At 40.1% G+C, this 27,843-nt stretch overlaps 1 protein-coding gene across 4 annotated transcripts; it reads right to left on the reverse strand.

Moving 5' to 3' along the window:
- Nucleotides 1-57: 57 nt before the first annotated feature.
- Nucleotides 58-27,843, reverse strand: LOC129583962 (arginine-glutamic acid dipeptide repeats protein-like). Of its 4 annotated transcripts, XM_055476025.1 has the most exons (18): nt 27,611-27,843; nt 26,761-26,859; nt 26,642-26,690; nt 26,236-26,533; nt 22,267-22,346; nt 16,536-16,653; nt 8,076-8,172; nt 6,393-6,783; nt 6,171-6,263; nt 5,868-5,948; nt 4,431-4,674; nt 4,079-4,299; nt 3,482-3,610; nt 2,177-2,922; nt 1,861-2,044; nt 1,551-1,798; nt 828-1,302; nt 58-683 (listed from the first exon to the last, which is right to left on the reverse strand). In XM_055476025.1, exons 2-18 carry the CDS (start codon nt 26,814-26,816, stop codon nt 534-536), a joined length of 3,660 nt encoding a protein of 1,219 aa, XP_055332000.1. In that variant the 5' UTR covers nt 26,817-26,859; nt 27,611-27,843; the 3' UTR covers nt 58-533. The 4 variants fall into 4 exon arrangements, with proteins under 4 accessions (XP_055332000.1, XP_055332001.1, XP_055332002.1 ...); XM_055476026.1 differs by lacking the exon at nt 26,642-26,690; XM_055476027.1 differs by lacking the exons at nt 22,267-22,346; nt 26,236-26,533; nt 26,642-26,690; nt 26,761-26,859; nt 27,611-27,843 and adding an exon at nt 16,995-17,043.

Below are 27,843 nucleotides of genomic sequence, written 5' to 3' on the forward strand. Positions count from 1 at the left end.
GTGCGGTGATGTTCACTACACCAGATTACTAAACCAGAAATCAAATTATACTGCAGATCACCCGGATTATTTATTCCTTCATCACTCCTCCAATTACGAGACAAAAAATTACCGCCGACACATCCCCACACACTGTTTGCAAAAAAATACAAAGACACGAGGGACCACAAAATAAAAGCATCTATCCATGAAACGGGCAATTTGTAACCACCTTTGGAAAGAGAAAAAACAACACTACCGCAAAATGCTCTGGTCCATAATTAGAACTTTCAATTCCCAGAATTTTAAGACTGATGAAACTTCTAAAACAACCGTTGCACAAACATAAAGACTATGTACAAGCGCCATAAAATTTTGTAATCATCAAGAGTGGGAAGGGCTCCTTCCATTGACAGAGTTAACGCTTCCCGAAATGCATTATATCAAATGTACGAAACAGCGGATCCGCCAGCGACGCCCTTATCTGGGCGCAAGGGCTCCCTTCCCGAGTGGCAGGCGGGGCAATCCGGTAGGAAAACCTGCTGACCCATAACTTAACCACCCAATCGCGACATGAATTCATGCGGATTCGGGTTCATCATCATCTGCAGAGTTTGCTGTTGTTGCTGTATTCGCGCCATAGCGTGGTGCTGTTCTTCCATGGCTCGCACAGCCTGAGCTTGCTGGATAGCATGTGCCTGTGCCTAAATACAACAAAAGTAAGATCAGTATTTTGTGTCATTATATAAATTAAAATCACGTACAAGTACTGCACTCAACTTTACAACAATGAAGTTTTGGATTAAATATCTTATTTTCACCACGCTATGAAGTCCACTCGTACACACCTGCATATAAGCCGCTTCTTGTTCAAAAATATTCTGTCGGCCTAAGGCATGGAGTGTCGCCGCATCCGGTCCAGACATGCCAGGATGTGGCTGACCCATAAACGGCGGACGAGCAAAGGGGCTTCCATTGGCGGCAGCGAAATACAGCTGAGCCATCTGCTCCTGGGTCGGTCCGGCCATATCGGGATGCATACCGTGCATGGCTGGATGCATCATTCCCGGATTGGGTCCCGGAGGCGGCAGCATCATGCGTTCCATAAGGGCCTCGCGCTGCTGTTGTTCCATCATTGATTGTGGCGTTAAATTGGGGTAGAGATTCATGAAAGGGTGCATGGGGCCAGCTGCTGCTGCACCGCTCTGCATCCGTCGCTGCAGTTCCATCATGTGATCCAGACTGGACGGGTTGTGACCGGGCAGCATTCCCGGGGGGACGTTTCCACTGCGCATTAGGCGGTCGCGTTCCGATTGTTGCAGCCTATCAATGAGCCAAACTGGTATTATGCTCTGGCAAAGTTAATTTGAGCTTTTAAGTAACCAATTTGTTAACTGTCAGGCACAGTTGTATGCCCAGTATACTGCCCAAGTATGCGGAAAACCTTTTTTTTGCGTATGCAAAATTAATTAAGTCGGACGTGGACGTGTAAGCTGTATTTCAAGGAGAACCTATCTGTACAGTACTACAAGAAAACTACAATTTATAACAAATTTATAGACGTCTCGTACCGAAACATTTGCTGCTGCTGCTCGTGGTAAAGGCTGGATGACATTGGTCCAAAAGGAGTCATGCCCGGATGCATCATTTCCGGCCCATGGGGGGATAATCCCGGATGTCGGGATGGCACAGTCATACGCGGAGGAGTATCAACAACGCGAGGCGTCGGCATCGGAAGTCCCGGTCCGGAGGGAACGGTACTACGGGCGTCGCGATCCCGTTCACTGCTGTTAGCTGCCTGAGAGCTGCCAGGTGTGCGCTAATCGAACAAACTCACAATAAGCATTATATCATCATCAATTCGTATTAAAGGGTCCTTACTTTATCCTCTTTCATAGGAGCAGGTGACTTAATTGTTGTCTTCGATGTAGATGCCGCTGTCTGGCTTGGTCCGCCTCTTGGCTGCTTTTCCCTCTTCGCCATCAATGGTGATGGGTGGGAGGGCGCGAATGTATGATCCGTTCGTGCGCAAGAATTCGGTTCACGGTTCCATACACGAATCAACCTGATAAACACAGTTTAGCATGGATTCATTAACAAAATTCTGCTGCACTAAATTTATTCGGGATTTAAAAATTATTTCGCTGGCAGAAACTGAACAAAACTTCTGTAGACCTAATTTTGATAGGCAACTTACTTTCCCCAACCGTCCATGAAGATCTTTCCAACCTCTTTATCGGGGAATCCGACTTCAGCGTGATCAGGTTTAGGATCACAGTCTCTGGCCTGCTCCATCGGCGATAAAGGCATATCTCTGGACATTTCCGGAGGTAGATCTCCGGTGCATGTATCAATTTCCACCTTGATTATTGGCTCTTCTTTTATTCGCTCCTTTTTCTCAGGTTTTTCCATCTTTTCCTGTTTTATCTCATTCCTTTCCGGCTTAGGGGCAGGCGCCACGGTCTTCCCACCGCTATGCAGCGTCGCCGCCATGGGGCGGACGATGCCAATGGCTTTTGGCTCGCTTTTCACGCCCGGTTCCGTTTTAATCAACGCCAATGGCAGATCAATTCCCACAACATTCTTCGGCGACTTGACCAAACCGGGAGATTTCACCTGTATATCTTCCACTTTAATTGTGGGTCTACCAGGAGGTGAAGTGGGCAGATTAGCCACCGGGGATGGCAGAAGGGGAATGGAGTTCGATGCAGATTTACTGCTGGTTACATCGGGTTTATTCTCCGACACAGCACCAACATCACCGGGAATATCCTCCTTAGGAACATCACATTTACCAGTGGCAGTCGGTTTATCCGATCCGCTGGTTTTTCGCCGTTTCCGGCTGTTGGTGGTGGATTGTATGGGTGGCGCCGTTTCAGTCACTGGACTGACTTTCGTCTCTTCGACTTTCACAGCAGCCTTTCCGCCTTTCCCGCGTCCCTTCTACCGAGCAGACAATTGATTTAGACACAATGATCCCCAATACGGAGAAAAAACTACAGATGTTCGGTGTGTTATTGTAATCGATAAAGCAACAAAATGGGCAGCTAAAGATGTATATCGATTCAGTCGCCGTTACACTAATGGAATTAGCAAGCAATCGATTTGTTGATCGCAGTGGAAAATGTGAGTTTGCAATCATTCTATGACAGAGCAAACTAAACAGCGACGGCGATGGCGGTACTCTAACCGAATAAGTGGAAATGATAAAATTACACAAAACCGCCATTAGGTGCGTTTTTGATTAATTGTATTTCCACCTAAGGCCAAACGAGATCGACAAGCGTTTATCAACACACTGATCAAACAGTATGTTTTACTGTGCGTACAAGCCGCATCAAGAAAAAACGCATAAACTTGTTCTTCTCCATAAGCCTTGACGACATGGTGGTGTAATCGTATTCAGTCAAATGCATATTTAATGTCAATTTCCAACACAAGTGTCATGAACTATTCAAGAGCTAATCGTTTTCACATTCCGCATACCATACTCAACACATACCTTTGTCTGCTTTGTCTCCGCACTGCCACCAGAGGAAACGCTGGCCGTACCCGGAGATCGCTGCGCTTTTTCGGCCACCGCAGCTGCCGTCGTATCCGGACTGGTATTACCACTTTTCGAACGACCGGCCTAACGATCACACGCCGTTATAGTTGCAATTTGACAATTTTCATTGGATCTGCACTTGAAATCTCGCCTAATCTTATGAAATTTAATTCCCCATAACGCGATCGAGAAAGCTACTTATTATATCCTCAGTTTTCTGTCACAATTACAAACACAGTTAAATTCGAACTACTTCGTTGCCCTTCTACAAATTCAAAATCAAAGCGCCATTTTAAAAAAGCCCAAAATATTTCCAGACGCTAAACTGTAAAGTTTAATTCAGAACTATCTCGGGTTAAATCTGTTAAGATAAGTGGCCGTCCCTGGTGTCTTGCAATTAAAACGAGACTTACAGTAAATGGTAAACATATGTTACAAGGTAAATTAGATCAATGAATCAGTGTAACTAGATATATTAAAAGCCTGATGCTTTATGAGGTCATATTTACTTAAAACTCTGCGAACATGCACATATTACTCGTATATACGCACCGAATTATTTGTTCTTCGTGTCGTGGGACCATTTTTCCCGTTGCCATTGGATGTATTAATGTTCTCATTGCCCTCTTCTTCCGGTGCCGATTTGGCATTAAAGGATGCATTATTTTCACGATCGTCAGGAGGGCGCAACTCCCCATATTTCTTAAAGAATAACCGGCAGTCATTGCACAGGATAGCCGATTTGTTGGTGGTCGGATGCCAGTCTTTGGACTCTATACAACACAAACAAGCGATTGACAACGATAACGACCATTAGCCAGCCTGTTTTACGCACCGGGCTTGATAAGATTTATGAGTGTTTAATGGAAAGAGAATTGGATATAAAATGTTATTACAAACCCACCCGTGGCATTGCAGTTGCTGCACTGATAAGTACTGAGATCCTTATCGGACTCCTCCGATTCCCTGTCCTCGTCGCTGGACGGATTGAGATCAACAAAGTCGGATGATAGTGTCGTCCGATTGGGACGGCCGCGCATGCGCCGCATCATATTGGTCGGCCGACGCGGGGGCTTCCGCACTGATTTCATCAGCTTATTACCCGCCGGCGTCTTCTTCCACTGATAGTAGAATTCAATCAATTCAGCCTGTACAACAACCGACGACACTTTAGCACCAGGCTCAATCATCCCATAATCATAACATACAAGAACCAACAAAATCAATATCGGCCAAAAGTTTCCCCTCTTCGCCATGCAACTCCCATGTTCAAACAGCATCGATCGATGCAAAGTCATAAAAGCTGCTCTGGCCTTCTGTAGTGTGATATCGGGGTTAACGCTGGTCGTTTATTCTTCATAAATTTGCAGATTGTTTCAATTAGGCTTTCCATTTTATTAAGTAATTTGCTCGTGCAGCACACCACGAGAGCACCCATATTCCAATTTCGACCTACATTACTAATCTCATTTTTCCTGAAGCGCATTCAGCTCATTGCACTCTGCACCGGAAGAAGTCACGCAAAATCAGTCCTAACAGCGGTGATGATTGCTGTAAGTAATCGATCACGACTACCAGGCACACCAATCTACTCATATCCATTCACTTATCAAATTTCATTTCCGAAAACCGTGGTGAGAAACAAACCCTTCCACTAAAAACTGCTTTTTTAAAAATCGATTTTAGTTTCATAGAATTATTGCAGTTACTTCCGGAAAATGTAGTGAGAAAAAAGTATTCCACTAAAAACTGTTTACACGTACTTAAAAATCGATTTTTGGCTTCCTATAATTCTGCGTCCAGCAGGCACGCAATCAGAATGAAAGCTATCAAAGCGCGTAAGCGAATATGTGAAGCAGTCAATGCGGAAAACTTATAAACTGCAAGATAAAATATTAAAGCAAGAGGTACGACAAATTAAAAGTGAATCCATCGGTAAAAAGCCGAAATCGCCGTAAAGCTGGAATATCTTAAGACACTTGAAGTCGACTTCCGTTTGGCTAATCGATGGCACTTCCCCGCACACTCACTACCACAATACGCCATTAAAACCACAATTAGCTCATCTCAATCTGTTCTCGTGACGAATGCAAACAGCAGCTCACTTGGCACCTGAATGTTGACTGCCTCCAAAATGTCGCCGCGTCAGTAACACACACAAACAACTAATCACTCGTATGATTTGCTTGCTTTGTCCTTTGGAAACAGTGTCATTGACTCAACCGCACAAGACCAGCAAAGAAACAGCAAGAGAGAGAGAGAGACTAGAAAACCCCCCACTTCGACGGGCGCAAGCACTTGAAAGAAATGAAGAGAAAAAAACAACAACCTCGTCACTTACCGTGGTATGATGCGGTAAGAGTTCCTTGCGTATTCGAAAGAAATTCTTATCCCATTTCCTGACGCCCTTGACGAAATTCTTCTGCACAAGGCAAAAAGCAAGATCAGTCAGTCATAATTATTTATATTTATCAAGTGTTATTATTAATATCCAACTACAGACTACACTACCCAACTCACTCGATACCTGTATTACCAGACGATTGAAATTTTTTTTGTTAATTTAGAAAACCTTATACTTTTGTTTTGGTTTGATTCTATGAAATAAAAGTCAACGGACACAAACACCAGCAATTATCCTCACCGTATCCTCTTCGCTCCATTTATTGTTCTCCTGCTGTTGCATCACAATCACCGCGTGCAGCGCCGCTTCCATGTTGTAATTGTGCTTATACAACTGCAGCCCCAAAAACACACACACAACGCGTCAAGAGGTTTGTCATTGAAACACACAGCATCTTGAACGGTGCTTTGTCAGGCGACGCACACCGATTACACAGCAGCACAATACCATTTTCTTACGTACCAGATCAAAGGCTTTTTGTCGCGCTTCATCCTTGTAGATGTTGACGTCGGGTACGTCGGGCGCGGGATAATTATTGTCGGTGTAGATGCAGAGACGGTGCGCGAAGACGCTGCGCGCCGCGTTCACATACATGTTGATGTGGTCGTTGGCGGTCTCCTTGGGCCGCCACATGCACTCTTCCGGGCACTTCTCGGGCATCTGCGCCGGCGCCACATCCTCCCTTAATTCCGGCAGCTTGGCCTGGTGTTTGGGCCCCACCCGGATTTCGCCCTGTGGGGGCGCCAGTCCTGATTTGGAATTGTAACCGAAGATGTAGAAGAAAGTGTCCGGTTTGGCCACGAATTCCTTCGCGGCGTTAATGTCGCGGAAATGACGAACCTCACTCAAGCCCCTGTGTGGACCATCAAGGAATTAAAGATTACAGTATTGCTTTTGCAACAAAAGGGGTGTGATGGACAATCGTGATTATCGAATAAATACACTATAAATTATGCAGTGAGGTTCTCAATGCCTCAGAGACTGCGTAAAAACAACAAAAAGCCGATTAGCGGATTCAAAGTTTCAGTCAGGTGAAAGGCACCACATTGTAGCGCGCACATATTGGCTATCACTTTCGTTGGCACCGCCCAGTGCTCTTCATTGTTATGAAAACGATTGGTCACAAGTACAGTACAGAAAACCGATAGCCACAGAATACCCACGTTAATATTAATATGGTTATAGTCACAGAACATATGTTATTTTGCATAATGATATATTATTAGCTTCAGATAAAAATTGACAAAAACAAGTAGTCTGATAGAATTTTGTAGGTTTTAGTCGTATTAGATCGACAGGGATGTCTTGTTTCTAACAAGTATCAAAACAATACGGAATTTAAATGCAAAATATAAGCCGGAAGTGCATGCATGTACATATTATGTCTGATTCAGTCTGAAAATATAAGCAACGGTAATAATATTAAATTTTGCTCCCTGTAAAGTAGTTATGTCCTTAGCCGCACAGGCGGTGTATTGTGTACCCTATGTTTCTCCGCAAAATATGGGGAAAATGTTCAGGTTTTAATTTGGGTTTGCACTTTGTAGTTTGCAGTTACTAAACTCAATCTGGCAACGATTTCCTCTATGCTACGTAATGGAACGGAAAAAATGGAAACTTGCATGCGTAATTAGAATGCAGGTACAAATACTTGTACTCTGTACGAAACAGTATTGTACTGTACACAGGTGCAACCGCAGCTGCAGCGGACCTACAAATTATTTCAACTTGAGCCAAGCACAAGCGCTTGCACAGTACAGTAACGCGCGAAACCTAGATCTCATGTTTTATGAAGCGTTTTTATGACGGTTGACGTACGTAAGGTAATTATGCCAGTTAGCTGCTGCTAAAAGAAAACCGATTCACGCGAAAAGGTAAGTTTAAGTAAATCATTGATGTGAGGCACTACATGGACGTAAAAACATGGATTGTATATTTATGTTCCTCTAGCATTATTACTACTTATTTATTTATTTCGCAGTATGTACAAGCTACAAAGCAATATTCGCTAACAATCAGAAAACACAGTCAAATGAAGAATTTGTCCAACTTAATAACTGCCATCATTGTTCGCATATACAAGTACATACTATTATGAACTATAATAATAAATGCAATATCATACATGGCTAGTGTTTCACGTACCGTAATGCTGAAACTGGATAGGAATCGCAAACACCGTCGGCAGCAACTAATTCACGGCTTTGAATATGACTGGAAAGTCCGTCCTGGCCTCCAGAATCTGTCATTATCAAATGTAACCATTAGGATAAATGCAAACGTCTTTCGGGCCCGATTTAACGTGGTTAAAACGGACAACAACGCGACGAGCACCAGCACGAACAAATATTGTACTTATGAGTTAGCAGTCATCGTAAAAATTAAAAAAGGGGTCGAACCAAATATGCCAGCCTTCAGGTTCAGGTTAGCGGCGACATGCACGGTATGTGTGGCATGCGCTGTAGTGTACACGGCCATCTAACATGACGATCGGATTCCATAACACCAAAACCCAGCATCCGAATACACGGGGCGGCACTCAACTCCGCCGAGTACACATTTACAGGCTACAACACACATTTTCAAATTCATCTTTTAGAAAATGATCGACCAGACAGCGAGTGTTTATTCAGTTCCCCTGGGACGACGTCACATCCGCTGTGCAGTATCATGTATGTGCCTACTGCCGGCATTCCAAACCGACCCATTTTAACCAGATCCCAATCGTTTGTAGTCTTGGGAAAAGATGTGCGCCCAGCGCTGCACACTTTGCCATTAATGCCACTAGTCGACTTACACGGTATAAGCGCAAACGCTAATCTTGGGACAATCTATGCGCCACAGATTGCACCCAGCGCTACCAGCAGCGTTGCGTACAGGCCTTTGTATTTGTTTGAAATATCGATTTCAGCATGTGCTGATATATTTCAGGCACAAGTCGCGCTTATCGAGCGGACTCTATAGCGCAACAAAATCGTAAAAGCGAAGGAGGATCATAATACAAGCACAAATTACTGCAACTAATCGCATAGTGACTCGAAAAACGTCCATCACACTCCCACAGATCACTTCCGCTCATCGTTCTGGGGATCCCATACGGCTACGTATGTGCACGGACCGTCTCATGTTTAACCAATGACAAAAGCACCGTATCTCGTCATTATGACACATGAGCACGAGATTCTTGCGCAGCTGTTTATAAAAAACAAGCGTCCCTAATCCTATGGGTAGTAGCTATCTGCACTTGGTTAGCTACCTTATGTCAAAATGCTATCTTTATCAACTGACGTTAATGTACAAACGTTTCCCATGCTATCAGCAATCAGCATACCGCGACGCAACCGGTATGGGCGAAATCAAGATTCAATTTGGATATTGTTATACAGCTTATGATATTTTACAATAAGTGTCCATTCGTTTAAGCAGTGCAATCGTTAAAAGTTAAAACATAACCGACGATAATGTGGGTACAACAACCGATAATACTTTTAACGTTGCCGAAACACAGTTTTGCCGTGCTACAATACACCTAACAATAAGTTGTAGAGTAGTAATAATTGGTTATAGGATCGACGGTGCATGTATCAACTGTATATTACACCAAAAAAGTAGAAACTGCAAATTCTGCAAAACAACATTTTGGCACAGTTTTCTGCGATAAACAAAATGCCATATGTCCTGCACATAATTCTCATTTGCGCATTATGTTAAAAATAATTTCGTTTTAATTTATAAGCCGTGAAAAGAAACTGCGATCTCACAAACAGTTGGCAAAAATTGCCGATCTGCCATATTGCACGAAGCTGGACTTTGGATTAAAGGTGGTAAATGTACTGTTATCGACTATTTATGTTCACCGTCGTCCATACACGCCGGGGCACGCCCTTTACTTTCTTCACCAAATTTTCATTTAGGTACTCGTACGGAATTCTATTGCTCTTCCGTTAAATACTACGGGGAAAATACATTTACTCCGATTAAATAAGAATGGTCGACGGTCGACCAGCCCTTACCATTAAAATTTATTTTCAACAGTGAACGTACTATTGAATTATAGTCGTTTAATGCTACCGCACTTGCAGTAAATTGAAACTGCCAACGGCGACACCGGTTAATCCAAATCATACCAACCGAAAAACTTTCAACTATTTATTCGCTTGGCTAAACACACCAATTTCGCGCTTTTTTATCTGTTTAACTTGTACACTTTTGGCTCGCAGGTGAATGCGATACAGTCGACATAACGCGGAATACTGATGCGAAACCATAAACACACACACACACACACACACCGGCGGCTTCATTTGGTTTGTTATTACGGTTGCTGACGCTGTAACGATTTTTTCTCGACAGACGGGTGAGATAGTAGTTACAGTGACGGGTGAGATAGTTATAGTATTTGTAGTTACAGTTATTGAGGTATTCTCCTTACGTTTACTGTAACTGCTTATTCGAAAAGAAGAATCGAAATATGTTTTACGTTGTAAGAAGACAATGAAGGCAACAATATCGTGCTGTAATCCATGCTTAAAACGATATCCCTCGAATGTATTACTTATCGAAAACCGTTTTTTAACAGATACAACCGACAACTAAACAACAAACATGTGTTTGGGTTACAGTCGCATGCCTGTCAACAAATGGCCCGAGTAATTACTGGGCCAGGTTTACAGCAGGACGACGCTCACGTAATCTATTCCACTACAGTAATTCATAAAGACTGATACGTACAGATAAATAAACACAGAAGATACAGGAGCACAGAGGATATGTTTTGTGAGTATGAGTGTTGTGATCAATATGGCTATTGGTTATGAAGTAAAATAGAGCGCAAGAGCGATGCGGTACTCCTTTCCCTCGTCTGTTGATGCAAATGGTTTTTACAGCTTATTACGACCTAGTTAAGCAAAACAAATAGCACTTGAACGCTGTGGCGATGTTGGCGGCAGCGCTGGTGATCTGTTATAACCGGTTTTCTATCAGCACTAATTATTGACACTGCAAGGGCAGAAGATTAATCTGTACGTTCTCCACCTCGGCATCAATTGGATTTATACACCAACAATGACAAACACACAACTCCGGTCGAAAATTATGCGCATGAACATTTGAGCAGTGGCAATGTTTCATCAATGTATACAAATGAGTTATGTGTACGCGTTATGCCTAAAGCGACATTCAAACAGCGCGTTCATTTTATTTCACGGTGCTCACTAACAGGACGGCAAATAGCGACTTCCACTTTGTTTACCCCATGGTCAATATCTAATCCATGTTTGCAATTTGCATTGCATATTTTCCAGCGTCGTCGACAGCATTTATTTCTGTCGAAGTTTCGACGAATAGATAGTGGAGTGCATCCACATAGATAGCGCTAAACGGTATTAATTAACCAACATCGGGAGCCCATAGTTGTTATTGTACAAGGTTTTGTAATGTTACGATTAATAGCCCAAGTCCACCTACATAATTCAGACATGAAGCGCGAATAATTAAGGCTATATATTAATATATGTAAAACAAGACTATCAACTCTTGACCGTAAAAAAAAATTGCTGCAGCAACTTCTATGACAGCAGGCAATACTTTTATATTATTTTACAACCGAAACGTTCAGCTGTCTCTTTTCCGCTTTCGATTTGCAAGTTTGTTTGTGCTTAATTCTATGCAATAATGACAACGAGGATTCGTTATAAAGTTCAGATAAAATTATATCCATTAACATTTTCCCTTACGTCCAAACTTAACTACCATTACGCATACAGAATCATATTCGCGGAGAATATTATGCGAATAATGGCTATCAAAGGACGAAACACTCTAGCTGTTTTCGTAGATTTGTGCGTGCCACCACTACCAAGAAACGGGAAAAAACTTGTTTTGTTTGGCTAATGCCTTAATAAAAAACTGACAAAGCTGTGCTACTTGACTTTTTGCAGAGGTTGCATAAACCATAAGGCTTATACTTCAGTTTAAACGCAATCAAATACTCATTTACTTTAGGTCGGTGTGTGAGCTCAGAGCACACCCGGTAACGCCAGCTCAAAGATTTTCCACCGCAAACGTCACTTCTTGTAGACCAAACTCTAATCATTCCGACTCGTCTTTTAGTCAGTCTGACAGTACACTTATTTTGCACTATTATGCTCAAATGTAATTATACTCTGTAATGCTTGGTTATTTTGATATCTAGTCCGGAGATAAGATTGTTTAGTAAATCACTGGAGCTTGCTGTATTATCAGCAAGTTTCAACCACACCTTCTACTGAAGTGCATGCACTAAAAGTCACGATTCGTCCCGTACAGATACATTGAAATGATTGAATCACATCCCGTAAACACTAAGTAATGCCGCGATTAATGAAAACAAATTAACGATTTCATTTGTCCATTCGTAAAACGCAAAGTAAATTGTCTGGTCATCGGTTCTCAGTGAGGAAAGTGCCGCATGCCGTTCGCAGATACTACAGTTCAATGTGAGGGCCCTATAATTTAAACCGAAAAAGAGTACTGTAAAGTGGCATAAATCGATTTTTTTCTGCGATGTGAAAGTGTCATACCAGGATTTGTATCCGGCCGTGGATGTTACGCCGGTAATTAGTCACGCGTTATATACACAGCGCCCATCCCGAGTCGACAAAAATAAAGACATTAAGCTTTCTATTGATAAGGCAACTGATCATTGCCTGCTTGAAAAGCCACAGATCATAATCCTGTTAGTGAATCCCATACCTACAAGTCTAGAGCACAGGCTGAGCCCTTATTGCCACCCGAAGGACCATTAGAGCTTTATGAATTGTTGCCGAATAGCGGTGTCAAAATGAGCGGATATTATTCCGCTCTATACTGTATCTGTACACAGCAACTCACTTGATGGTCAGGACACCCGGCACCGCTACGAGCACGTCTCAAGTCTCAGCCAGCAGCAGCAAGTGTAAATGAATCCCACACGCTTTCATTACACAAGCACCAAATGCGTCGGCTAAATCTGGGCTTGTCAATTAGAGTCAATTTCTTATTAATTACATAGCACCTCACAACTAGTAGTATTAGCGCGATTTTACAGACTAAATAGACGAAAATAATTTTTGATAGTGCTCTTCTATAGTGAAAAATTTTCATCCATTGGAAAGCGTGTTAAGATTTATACCAGATTAAATGGAAGTATAATTATATTATTTATACCAGATTAAATGGAAGTTAAGATTTATACCAGATTAAATGGAAGTACTGTGATTCACTGTATATTTTATTCAAGCAAATTAAACCGTTAAAGAAAATCAAAGCTGCCTAGCGCGCATAGCTACCAACAAAACAGCCAGCTATGCATATATAATTCGCTGACACCTGCATACTAACTTACCAACGCGCTGCAATTACAGGAATAGTCAATTATGTCCATAATTAGCTGTACAACGTAATCGTCACGACGACAGCCGATCAGATGGCGATAATTCTCATTCGGTTTCTCGCATGAAAGGAAATTAGATGTTGTTTGCGATGATCGGTTACAGTAATCTTGACGTGATACACAAGTAAACGCCTATACAGTAATGTTCCACTACAAACGCATCCGCACACTCATGATCAGCAGCCAGCAGAAATTCGCACTGTGTGTAACCACACCAATAAAATTAATGCAAAATATAATCACCGGATAAGTTTAAAACATTAAGAACACAAGCTTCACCATAGATTCTAGCAATGCATATTGGCTCAGTGTGCAAACAACAAAACGACGAAAACATCTGCGTATGTACATACACGTATTTGATAATCCGATTGGCGGAATTTAGATTATGTGCACATCAACACAGAGCTTTATGAATACTGATTCTCGTAGCGTTTGGCCCAGCTATAGCGATAAAAATCGATATAAGCGCTCTCATAAAATATCTATACAAGTATACAGGGGTTATAATACAGAAGCATTGTAGCGTGTTTAACGTTTCGACATCACCTAAATTACGAAATAATCGATGCCTCGAAGGTTTATTAAAAACCAGTGACATCCTAAGTTTTGCTTGACCACTAAAAGCAAACTTCCGGAGTCGGCAAAATCCTCCAATGGAGCTCTGTATTCTTATAGCACTTCAAAAACTGAACCCGAATGCGAAATTTTCTTCGCCATCGTATTGAATGCTCAGTGCACTAGTGCAGTGTAGTTCAACACTTTACAGACGTAGCTACAGTACTGTACCTTTACACCCTGCTTGTTACGCTTACATAATTACCGTACAACAGCATATGACAGCATGTAAGTAAGTCCGTAAACTTGGCTCATACGAGATAATTACACCGAAGATTATCTTCCTTTCTACATCTACAGTTCATATTTTATGATAACAATATTGATTGAAGTTAAACATGAGGGTACGCCATATGTTCACTGGACGGTGTAGAGTATCGAGTGGATGATTTCTTTTGTCGGCAAAAATACATCTGATTACTTACTGTTCCCAAAGGAAACGCAAAGTGTGAAATTAAAATTAAGGACAGGCTTAAAAGGATGAAGAGACAGTCTGAGACACACATGATTCATATTCATATAACATATATCTATATTTTAGAACAGCACGCAACAACAATTGATTTAGTTTATCTTTATCTTTAGCTTAATAACAACAAGCCAAGCATAAGCTTCTGAGGCGTTTGATGCCGGCCTGTTCTATATTGCCACTGTATTACTGCTGATTATAAACGCGGATTGGGCAGAAATAAAATTTTAAAACAAATATACAGATGTTTCTATCTTGTTGCGAGTAAGGTTCACTTTAATTTTATTATTAGCTGTTTTAGTCTGCATATGGACGTTGGCTGACCAACTATAAACCTATTGCCAAATGTCATTCTAATCAGAAAATTAAACAGCGTTCCACACCGAAATTAATAGCATGCCACGGTACCATTGAAACGAGGCCAGCATGAAAGCACTACAACCAACAAGGTGGGATGATGTGTTGCACGCTCTTGGATAAGTAATTTCACAGCTATCTTTTGATTAGATTGAAAAATCTGAAATACGTCATTAACAGCCTAATAACAAGTATTTACTGTAGCCGCATTTTCAAATAGCTAACCACCCAGCGATTGCATTCCAGCTAGAAGAGAAAGCAAACGATCGATGAAATAACACAAACACTTGAACCGTTACATGTAAGTGGGCCTGCGAGAAGGAACTGCTTTCATGTCTGCTTACCATACTCGCACAAAAAGCTAATTGCCAAAGGAAAATCATAAATGCTCGCATTCCCTTGACTGGCCTGAATTCCAAGCGGCACTTTAAAATGGACTAAATTGTTCCCTGTTAGAGGGATATTCTATAATCCATCCCTTTCACTTTAACCTCAATAAATGTACAGCCAACAACTAACAAGTACTGTATCTTCGTGCCGTTCTTTCTGCAACTGATTGTCATCCAAAATGTAAAATTTATACACGTCATTAATATCCAATAGTGGACCAATACGGCATCCTGTAACCGTATTTCTGAGCTGATTAAAATTTTATTCTTCTTCAGTAATCGTCAGAACAAATTAAAATGGATATATCATACTTGCTTCGGCTTCGAACCGCTTATTCTTACGGCTAGCATTTTCTAAATCGTGGCATATTATGCCGATACCAAAACAAAAGAATTACTCTTGAAGGGAACTCAGAAAAGTCATGTAAAAAACAATAAAATGCATTGCAGATCTTACCCGTTAGTCTCAAAAATGCGATACACATAATATATATACTACATACAAGAATTACAGATGAATAATTTAATTTTACCGTTAACAATGGCAAATTAGTGTATTAACTTTGTCTCTACCAACTACCATTTACCACGGTCCCCATACCATTCGGTATTAACGGTAACATTTTCTGTAACAAGCCGGTTAATTTCACTATGAGCTATAACTTAGTAATCCTATTTTCTAACTAATGCTCTTTTTTTATGCAGTCGAGACGAGAAAGAAGATGCACAAAAGGGCCAAGCACAGAGCCACTGAAATCGCTCTTCTTCTGGCCGATAATCAATTGTGTCTTATCTGTCATTACGGCTACTTAAATCGTATATGGACTCGATTACGGACTGATCGTACGCTAAATTAAGGATTTGGAATAGATAACATCTGTAAATAACAAAGTCAAAACAATGCGTTCAAAAAGGATTTTTTCATTGCTGAAAGTTACCACTGGTGAGGAGCTACAATAATACATGGCAGAAATACAATATTTGAAAACTTTTCTAAAGCGGTACATTTTCTAAAGCGGTACACAGGCTGCACTTCGCATCAATATACGCGGTAATGTACGTATCTGCAAAAATTTCCGTTGCTCACGAGTTAATGCACCCAAGCAAGTAAAATTTAATCACCAAAATAAGCCACAATACGAGAATTATTTCACCCCGTCGAAATAATTATTCGTTTTTTAGAGATGCGTTTAAGCTGAACATAATCTACACAAGAGATCAGGCGATAAGGTAGCAAATTGAAGAGCGGATTTAATGGCGGTTAATTACCACAACTCTGCTTACAGGCATAATAACTTCCGTTGAATGTATGCATCCAAGGAAATGTCTTATTCATGCACTCTACCATTTACTGCACTTACTGTTAGCGTTGCTGCGATCCTGGACAATATAGCGCTGATATTCCCCTTCCGGTATTCGAAGGTCGGAAAGCCGATAAAATCCTTTGACGCTCACATACAGACAGCCGTCACGTTTATGCTACAACAAAATGCCAAATGACATTATGACTTGATAATATTGCAGCCCATATATTATTGCACTATTATCTCCCAAAGCTTTCTCCTAGCATCACTGGCTGCGGTCGGCTAGTATGACCGTTAAATAATTTTATAGACGGATTGTCAAGACTTCCTTCGGCGTGTAATGCAAGAAGTTAAAACTAGTTTGCAGCGGCATTAGTGGGCTGTACCTAGCGGCATTGCGTGTGCGATTCGGCAGTTCTAATATTGTACAGTAAAATAATAACATACAACACGGCTACCGTACCAATGCTCTTTCTCTTTCATTTTAAATGCTCACTCGATCGGCTTGAAACTCACCATGAAAATGCCAAGGATAGTAATCTAGACTGGTTTTCCGATCATCATCAATAATTGACATCTACGTCTGAGTACTCGAAATGCACTATATCTACTTCACACATAGTATGTGAAGCGCCGAAGACCAAAGATTCGGCAATCGCCGATTCGCCACTGCTGGAAGTATAACTGTTAACAAGTGCGTTCAATATGCTTCTTGGCATCTGTACGATCGGCAGGCGGCAATATACGGATGTACTATTATTCTAATATTTCCATGTCATTTATATTTTCACTATTTTGTACGCTACTGTTTCGTAAAACAACTGCTGTATAGTTAAAACTTAGAACTGTCGAATCAAAATATGCACAGGTTATTATTGTAAACCAATATTTCCGTAATTAATCAAGAATTTCGTTTATAAAAGCATACTTAATGAATTCGCCATTATTATCACATCGAATCCTCCATGTAAATTAAACTTTCTGTCCTAACATGAGCGTATTGCAGAATGTATTGCAAGACAAGCATTCTGTCGTTCAATCATTTATATTAAAGCATAAGCAGTAAGCAGTAAGCACCGTAATTCACTCCAAGCTTAAGTAGTATTCGTAATTACAAAGGGTCAAATTTTGAAAATTACCAGTGATGCCTTTTCACTTTTATATACGTAATTTGAATGGCCATTAGTGAAATGCCGCAGTGGCATCCATTCTTCAGTAGCGCAGCCACTTTTTATGCACGCAAAAAGCCGTTCGTGTCAAACAGTGCAGCTTTGATAATCTGTGACTAAAATGTCAGCCCCTCCGTTGTAGTGTGCACGATGTATGATAACAAAAACCAACGTTCAAGAGGCGCCAAATGTGTAAGTAATTATACCCCAGCAAATTACTACTACAATTCTTTATTTACATATTCCCAACAAAACTATATATTGCGCCACAGATCGTGCTGAATATCGGGCACATTGTTATATCGTAGATGCAATACTTATACGACTAGCCGGTAGGCAGTATCAATTCCCAAAAATACATAATACGTACGATTTGATACATATCTATCAAATTAATGCATCGGCAGATAGCCCAAGCAGTATTCTTTTAATTTTGTTAGCACAATTGCATATACGTACCGCTATGAAAGACAACATGAGCCTAAATAAACACTCTTAAACTGCTGATACATTGTCCGGATGTTCAGCAGTTCAAGTAATTACTGTACTTCTCTTTATCATTGTAAAATAACTAACAACAGTTTACTGGCTATTTCCATTTTTCCAGTGTTTCACAAAAACGTTTTTTGAGTGCGCAAGATCATAATGTCGATCGCTGATGTTGTTTGTTGCGGCTGGGGAGATCAATTAGCAGTTGAAGTCGTCAAGTGAAACCGTAAAGGCGATATATGAACATTATGGCTGTGCGCTGGAAATGTTGGAAATAAATAGCTTTTTACGTGCTTCTATGGCTATATCACGTTGCACTTTAATCACTCGTAGCTAACTTATGAATGGCACAATACGAATGTGATTTACATATGTACACAATGGAGCATACAAAGTCGCCCCCTCCGGCTGTTAGGTTCATCTGGATGCACTTCAACCCGGCAATTCACTGTTTTCTTGTTCATCTCTCGGCATGGTCTCGATCAGATTTCCCGCATGGATGATCAAGAGATACAAGCGCAGCCACAACTGTTATTGAAGATTGTCATATAAAATTGTGTTTGAACCGATAGACGGAAGAGAACAACTCAAAACCCTTTCTTTAAACGGATCGGAACTGCTAACCATTAATGCTTTTCACTGCGGAAATCTTTGACACCCCAGACTTCCACAAGGAACGCTTTACCCAAATTATTACAAATAACAGCCTGATGCCAATCTCGGCATGCCTCTAATGGCTAATATGATAATTGTGTATTATTCTTCGTTTTAAAGGATGGATTCTATCCAAGAGCCAGAGCTACTAAATGAGTTGGAACGGCTGGGCTTGATAAAACGTTATACATGTTTTTATGGTCATGCAATTATTTAGCCGCCACCGTAATTGTTGTCTTAATGTTCATTAATTTCATAACGAAATATCTGTAACTAACTGATGATTGTGCAATTTTGATGAAACACTTAATCTTTTTCAAAATTTTTTAAATATTTAGTCAACACTGTTGACTCAACACGACAGTACTGGATATTCTGTGCTTACGTACTCGTAATTTAAAGATTTCGCGTTATTATTACTAGAACGACGTATTATTTCGCCAGACACGTACCAGTATTCCATTTCACCACAAGGAATTTTCTTAATGAGCGTATCAGAAGTAGCGAATACAGAATGCAGATAGTGTGAGCAGTGCATTAAATTATTAATTACGGGAGCATGAATACATAGACGTACAATGCATATACGAAAAACGTTAGCGCAACACCACTGCAATAGCAAGGTTAAAAGCAACTGCTAATCCAGCCGACCATATCTGCCAATTACCATCGGTGGGGGATATACTGTACTGAGCGGCATATCTCCCCTGATTGAGAGCTGTCCAGTGGATGCAAATGCAAAATTACAAACACATCCTACAAGTGATTGTACTGGCCTAGTTGAGCGTCAGATCTGCTCTAACATTAATCTGGCACCCCTTCCGTCGGCAAATAACTCATCAATATCGTTTAAAGTCAGAGTACGGACTGTACCAGACACCCACGGTATAACAAAGAAATACTGGTGAATCGGTAAAATAATATTGATCAGGCAGCCACAATGAAGTATTTTAATGTTTGATGCATACAAAACAAGATATTCCCCCTTTGATGATGTGCCTCTCTTCTCATTTCTTAAGTTTCTTATGCTTACAAGTCTTACCTGGAAGTACGGAAGTATCGGTAAATCCGATATCTTATTCAGTTCTCCATAATTTTCTGAGTTTTATGAAATGCTTAAAAGTAGGTTCTGTTGAAGTGAAAATTCGAAGTGTTCAGTAGCTGAACTACTAAAACTGCATTATTCGTATGTAAAAATTACTTCGAATGCGGAGAAGGCCACAAGGTTATTGTAAAGCGAAATTATAACGCTGCCATAGCATGTTTAGAATAAAGCAAAATCCATGGCTTTGCCAATCGACAAACACGGTCGACCGGCTGCGGTGTAGCACCATTTTAATTCTGCAGTTTGCACATGAGTTGGCGCTGTATTTGTATTAGTCTTTTCAATCTTTTGTACAGTGCTCGTAATGCATATGAAGATACGAAAGTACACCGTACCGCCCGCACGGTACGTCTCGCTCATTGTCAGTAGCGCACACCACAGACTTTGTTACACAGAATTTATGCTGTACTGCGTTATCCTGTCCCTATCCATACTTCCGCCTGCGTACTTCTTTATGCAACAAAGTTTTGCCGATTACCGGCAAAACACTGATACGTCATCGATAATGGTGATTTTAGTACGTACTCGAAACAAAAATTTATGAGCATTCTACGAACATTCAACTCCATCCAAACGCAAAAAGTGCCAAAAACTAAGGAATTTCTTATACATACTAGGACTGCATAAATTTGCGATTATTTCTTATAAGTACATTGCGATAATAGTAAGTACAGTACGCTATGTAACTACAAACTATCTATCTATATATAATATAAGCTATGCCAACACACACAAATAACAAAAAAGTTCCACCCAGAAAATCAACGGCAAATTAATCGTAGTACGTGCAAATGATAGAGTAGTGACCGATTCATAAGCTGCACTGTCCTGAAGAAGTAAACACGAAATATCGAATATATCAGAAATGACATTCAGCATTTGTGCAGCACTGCTATTAGTTTTTTCTTGTGGAGTTTTCGTAATAGTACTTGCTTAGCAACCATCAAGTATGCTAAATTCATCTTGTATAGTACGCCGCAGACACGAACGGTTTTGCATCGACTGTCTAGAAAGGTCAACGACTACGTGTATGACTGTCAATAAATCCGGCGCTAATCGATACGGTGCCATTGAGGCGCAACACCATGGTATCATAGATTTGCGGTAGCAGTGTGGTTATTAACGTTTTCCGCTCAGGAGGCAGTACGTCTTTTAGCGTTAAATATCTCTCGACTTGCTTTCAGATCACTTAACTGCCTTACCGGCAAATTAATGATGTCTCAACCAACTAGATTAGTTAACTTCTTTTTACTCGCTGTAGATTCGATATATACCAAATCACCTTCTGTGGGAGAAATCAGAGGCTTGTTGAGTGCTTTGTTAGCTATAGCGGATCGATAAGCCATGTAAGGGTTACAGCGAATCGTTTTTAAGAGCTAAGAGACACCGTGTTTAGTTAAACATAACATAATAATTATCGCGCTCCAGGGTGCTCTCAGTCGTACGATTGTTTTACACCATTCTTTAATAAAGCAGTTAAGTTATTATGCTAAATATTCAATGATATTGCCGGTATGTTGAATTTTTTGTGACTACTGCATATTCTCAATAATGATCTCAGCTAGTAAGTCAAATTCAATATGCGCCGTCGTTGCACAGCCATGTAAAATTGCAGATGCAATCATTTGGTAAGATCTCTAGAAAGTTTTAATAAACACAGTTTCCTGCAGATGTCTGTAATCTGCATGCAGGGATGATCGAATTTCTCAACAGATCTACAGCAGCAAATCTTGATGCTTTATAAAATTTTGTACAGTGCTTTCACCAAGGTACGATACGTATAGTGAGATATATATAGGTAGTACAAATAAATTACAAGGATTTACAATTTTACATTGTTATGCAAAAGTGCAGTTTTTTCGAATGTTTTCAAAATCTTTAGGTGAAGGCTTTATGATCAGAGCTTAGAAGTAACCTACTCTTACAAATGTGCGACTGCTTACACCGACAAACTGGATTTATTCTCAAAATATGGAACAATCATGCCCATCTAATGATATTTCCGCAACAACTACTTCAATCACGTTCGGTCGTATTCAAGTGTCACAACTGTCATGACATCGCAGCTGGTTATGTTTGCTCTATCCTTCACAATTCCAAGCCAGCTTAAAGCGCAATAAAAATATGATAAATTTAATTTTCTGCGCTTAAACGCTGCATGCTATCCATCCGCGGCAATGCAGTGACGTGTAATTACCTTCTGCTTAAGCCATGAGAGCATTTAACACTTAATGTAACTATCGGATCGGTAGGTAAATAGTCAATACCGCAGCTTGCGGAATTAAAGTGAAAAAATTATTAAACACAAACACCACCATCTACAATACAATCTTTTCTTTCTCAAGTTAACTTGTTAAGTTGTCTCACTTACCCGAAAAAACTCTTGTATCGTGCAAATATTGAACGGTTCAAAATGGTCTCTTCGACAAGAGCTTTCCAGATAAGCTGAATCTGTAAACAGAAATACATTCCATAATTAGTGTTATCACAGTATTACCAGATATTACATTAAACGTGCAATTTTCATATCCTACAATCTAAAGATATCAAACACGATTATAATATTCGACAGCAGCCAATACTACGTATGTATATCGAGATATCTTACTCACAAACTAATATTCAAGTTTCATTAGTTTTGAAAGAATCTGATAGCGTACTGATATCCAGTTAGATCCTATTCAATTGAAGATTGCAGGTATCAGGAACGACATTACTCTATATACAGACTACAGAGTGCAGAGTCGGCAGTAACCGCGTTGAAGTTAGCAACGAGAAACAGTTCCCTTTTTCGCCGCTTCCAGGTCGTACCCTCGTGTGCCGGTACATGCAATACTCGTACATAAAAAAGCTAGTCATAGATTACGACCTAAATTGCCTCTACGTGAGATGCAAAGTGAAACAAATCGACAATTACATTCTGACACCTTCGTTGTTCCCAGTTACCACACCCTTTAATCTGGATCTGTTTTCAGATCGCGCTAAATCGGAACTTTTTATCAGAATACAACGGATTCGTTCATATTAAACACGGTTACTTCGCAGTGGCGCGTGCACAGAAAATCCAGTTTTGTAACAAGATAATAATTTTTTGTGTTCGTTGTAAGTCTTCATAAGAACAAACGAATAAATATGAATCGGAGAACGATAAAGCTAGCCGGTCACTCCAAAAGGAGTTTTCGTTTAATTAACCATTAATTTTAATTAATCATTTTTTAATTAATCATTAATTTTACTTACTTTATGGTTCGATTTCCTTCGCAAAGGGAATTTATAACAACGCATTGCATAGCGCTTTGCGAAAAATTAAACCCGATATTGCCAATAGGCTTACACATAACAGGGCCCATGAAAAAGTTGAATTTCTGTTTCTTCATTTGTGCAGTATACCGTAATTGAGCATTGTTCATAAATGCCGACACCATGTCAATTAGTAATCAGGTTCAAAAAGCCAACAGTCAGTCATGGTTCAGGTGGCCCCATCAGGTTGTTAATTCACGCCTGACTGCCACCTAAGCTGAAAATCGATCGCAAGGCATCCGACAAAATTTCATTTTGCACGAATACGCATCAAACTAAGGGCACGATTAGATTAGCATCATCGGTACCGTAACCGGCGTAGTGTACCAGTTTTTATATCTCTGGGTACTGTATATTTCCTGCCTTTCTGTAATAACGCTGTGTATATTCAATAGAACTTCAGCGTGTGCAAATGTTACAGATTTGACAGCGTAAGGAATATGCAGCAGAAAGACACCGTATCAGAGGGCGAAGCATTAGCGCGGCGTCCCGCTTCATCTGCTTGTAATCAAGTACGGTGAATACTAAACAGTCTGTTCACGCATTTTAACAAGAATTATCGCTTTTAAGGCAATTTTAAAGCGACAATGTTTATTGGCTTCAAGCATAACAGGCTTGGTCCATGACTTGATCAACATTACGATATTTTAATATCGGAATGGTTTGACAGTTCAGTGCAGCCTAAAGTTTGAAAACCGCATTATACCGCATGTAGATGTTGCCGGAGACCAGTGCAAAAAATAAGTATTAAGTTATCCAAATTATTAACAGATATTTTAAAAATCAGCCTTTAATTCGAGTTGTTAAGTAGTATGATTCTATGCAACAAATATCAGACTCAACATTGATGTTTACTATATACTTAAGTACATGCGCAATACATCGAAGTTGATCGAACGACATAAGCTTTTTTATCATTTTAAATAAGTGCTGTTTTATTAAAAATTAATTTTTGGTTGGATACTAGGTTTTGATTGCTTAGCTAGCAAAATGCAAACACGTTGTTCAACTGGCGCATTAAACTTGCTGAGTGGCGTACATAAACCCACCGATTCCACACTCTACACTCCACAGTATGTTGGCTAGTGCCGCTGCTTCTACGGTAATATCTGCTGCGCATACTCTGTGTTTCCTATCTCGCACAGCCGCACTGTCAATAAATCCATAATGACCATGGAACAAAGCAGCGACCACAAGCTCGCGTTCCTTCATCACACACCAGCAGAATCGTGCCAGTCATCTATATATCAGATTGATCTGCCTGAACTGGCTCCCAGGCGCAACTACACAGAATTCAAATGAATAAGTATAGAAGTATATCTTTGTGCATAATTGCGCCCATCTACTCTCTACCGGCAGGCGCGCATTCACTTCTTGATCGACACGAAACGCGTTAATGATAATCGAATTTTAAAAAATCCCAAAGTAATAAGGCATCTTTACCCTCTTGATTATCGACACTCAAGTGGAGCAGCCACAGAAATTGTTTATTAATCGATAATTCGATATCAACCACATCATTAATCAATAAATTGCCTGGACTTGCAAAAACATCATTGTACGCGCACAGAAAAGGGAAGCCTGTAAAACTCACTTAATGCATTTAGATGAAGACTGGCAATGACGTGATATTTAAGATGTTTTGTTATGGAAACATCTTATAAAAACTGTATCAGACAAGAGCTCTTTTGATACGAGAGCGCATTTCCGTTTCGGTGATCAGTCAATATTACTTATGCATAAGTATATCGAAGCATACAGTAATGTGCATATTGCCCACTGACAAAAAAGAATGCGCTTAATGGAACGAGCACAGTACTACTTAAATATGCGTATAAATAAAACAAGTACAAATAATACCTAATTTTTCAAAACTACGCCATGTAAGCAATCATATTTTACAACGTTTATTTGGACTTTTATCATGAGAGATTGCATGCAATTTTATGGAGTGTGTGTCTCTTCACAAATACGTTTTAATCCAGCAGACAGTCACTATTTGCTAATCAAAATTAGCAGCTTGTACCCAAATCAGAATCCATCTATGGATCAGTATTTATGGATTAATGGCCAAGTCCTACTTTAGCATCCATCAAAGATGCAGTTGGTAAAAAATTAGCAAATTCAACATGGAGGTAGCTCATAATCAATGTCGTCATTCAGTTTACAGTATCGAAGCACCCAGATATCAGCTACGTTGCTTCAGTACTATTAACCTGATAATAACAGTCATTTCGCGCTGCGGTGCAGCCGAAGTGCCGTTGATATTTATTTAAACTGCTTCCTGTACTTTATGTCTATGTACATGTGTTACATATAATATAACCGCTATGAAACTGGCTGGCGCCGCAAGAATTCAAGCTCAACAAACGATAGTTTAAGTCACGCATGAATCGTTCCAACAGATTCATTTATGATGCCGGGTAATTATAGCCCATGCATACAACAGAAAAATGCACATTTTAAGGATTATTCTGTCGGTCTAAATTTCCTCATATACCACAAACAGTCATTTTGATAAATGTTTCAGAAAATTCAACATTTCAAGAAAGTACTTAATAAATATTTGATAAAACCGTTTAAAGGCAAAAAATCATTCAATAAACATTTTAGCGCAATAATCTCAAGCTTGCCTGTAAACACTGTAAACTACCGTTAAGTCTTACTGTTACTGTAGCTGAGAAATTAAATTGTAGCGCTACAATTTAATACCGTGGCAGAAACTGCCTGCCGAGCATTAAACAATAAATTCTACAGCTCATTTTCACTACAGCCCTTATTTTCATATATCCTTGTTAAACTGATATTGACAATTATTTTTCGATAGCGTCATTGTTATCAGAATGCAACGTCGAATCAAATTTTCAATGAAGCAGATACGTACACAATATGCATTATGTCAAAAGCGAGCACTCATTACAGGCTGACGATTCTGACCTATGCGCAGAATTAAATCGCGTTGATCAAAAAGGGAATCCATGGAAAATACTACAGTCCATTAGGATCAAGTTACATGTACCAGTAGCTCGGCGTTGCTTACCTCCTGGCTTATATTTGACGCTGTTTGCGCAAACGTATTCAAAGTAAACTCCGTTGGCGTTCAGATAAACCAATCCCAAATGGCGCTCTTTTTTGCCCACCATACACGATACCGGCTGAACTGTTGTGCCGGAAGGATAATTGTTTAACGTGCTGGTAAACTTTGTTTCCTTTTCCATATTATTGTTGTAACTATTCAGCGGCAGACTGCTGCATATTGATGCTGACGTCGTCGGCGTGCAAGCGGATGTAGAGGGTTTTAAAGACAGATCCATATTACTCTTGACCAGTGATTTCATCTGAGTATGCATACGAGATAATACGCTTTGCGATACGTGAATTTGTGCTATACGTTAAAACATAGCAGCAACTTTGTATTTAACGATTTTACCAGCGCACAGTTTTACCGTAGTGGTTTTACTGACAAGTGCACTGCAGCTGGTCATCTCATGGTCACTGCGGCAGGACCAACAGTTTATGCACAACACTCGCGGCTCAGTATGTGTGGATAATATTCACTGCCTACCGGATCCAGAAAATGAAGAGCAAGGCGGGGTTTAGGATGCATGTCCCAGTGGCCATATTATTATTATGACAGTGTCAGACTCGCGGAGAGAGAAAGGCACTGCAAAATTGAGCATAGTGTTATCAAATACAGCTCTATTCGGCTGCGGCCTGACTGGCCATAGACCGATATGTTTAGCCAGCTAACAGGAATCGTTATAGGCGGTTTATTCTGCGCTTGTATTGGCTTTAGCTGGCAGTTCAATAGTCCATGAGAGGAACTTTACATTCAACAGAGAAGCGCATTGAAGAATATAAAACGCAGCATGGATAATAAATCAAACGATCACCGAATTGCAACTGCAATTTTGCTTGGCTAGTTTTAGCATGTATAAAATCTTTAATTTTATTCATAGATCTGTACACCAAGCATCTCAGGTGTACCTGTTCAGAAAGGTCAATTTATAGCTAACCTAATATGTTTGGAAAACACCAAACGATTTCAATAAACTTTTTACGTATGGATACTGCTTCCATCTGATTAATTTAGACATACTGTACCTAGAAAACGTCTTGTGGATTGGTGGGAATACGTTTCACATTTAAGGTGCTAACTGTAAAATCAAGTAGCTTGCTAATACATGCATACTCTTTCTTGGGCACTACCCGAGTAGGGTTATCCTAAATCAGAGTAAAAGGAACAAACTTGTAATATTGCACTGATCATTTTACAACTTATAACCGCGTCACTGTCTGCGTGCTCATTTAACCAACTTTACAGTTCTTTGACTCTATAAGTTACTTTTATGACCTGTTAATGCTTAAACTAAAAATTTAAATGAGAATAATTTAAGTAGCATTATTCCGCTCACCTTTGTATCTTATCTGCAATCAAAGCTGCTTAGCATCAAAATTATATCTATTTAGAAGTATTGGCATTCGTATGTCCAATTCAGTGCAGACTGCAGATTTTTAGGATATACAAGTAGATAGCATACTGTACAAATTAACAGAGAACTGTGATTAATGAGATATCGTCAGAAAGCGTCTACAATGTATTCGGCAACTTCCATACACATCCAACAAGGCAGTGTGATAGTTTTGT

The sequence above is a fragment of the Paramacrobiotus metropolitanus genome, unplaced genomic scaffold, assembly GCF_019649055.1.
Source record: "Paramacrobiotus metropolitanus isolate TYO unplaced genomic scaffold, Prichtersi_v1.0 Parri_scaffold0000012, whole genome shotgun sequence".
Taxonomy (NCBI): Eukaryota; Metazoa; Tardigrada; class Eutardigrada; order Parachela; family Macrobiotidae; genus Paramacrobiotus; species Paramacrobiotus metropolitanus.

Bases quoted from the DNA above. Each gene is read 5' to 3' on its own strand.
- LOC129583962 (XM_055476025.1), bottom strand. From the start codon at position 26,816: ATGGCCACTGGGACATGCATCCTAAACCCCGCCTTGCTCTTCATTTTC. The intron at 4,675-5,867 runs GTAAGTGACGAG...GTTGTTGTACAG, and splicing joins TCTTACCGCATCATACCACG to GCTGAATTGATTGAATTCTA. The intron at 3,611-4,078 runs GTGCGTATATAC...TGTGATCGTTAG, and splicing joins CACGAAGAACAAATAATTCG to GCCGGTCGTTCGAAAAGTGG.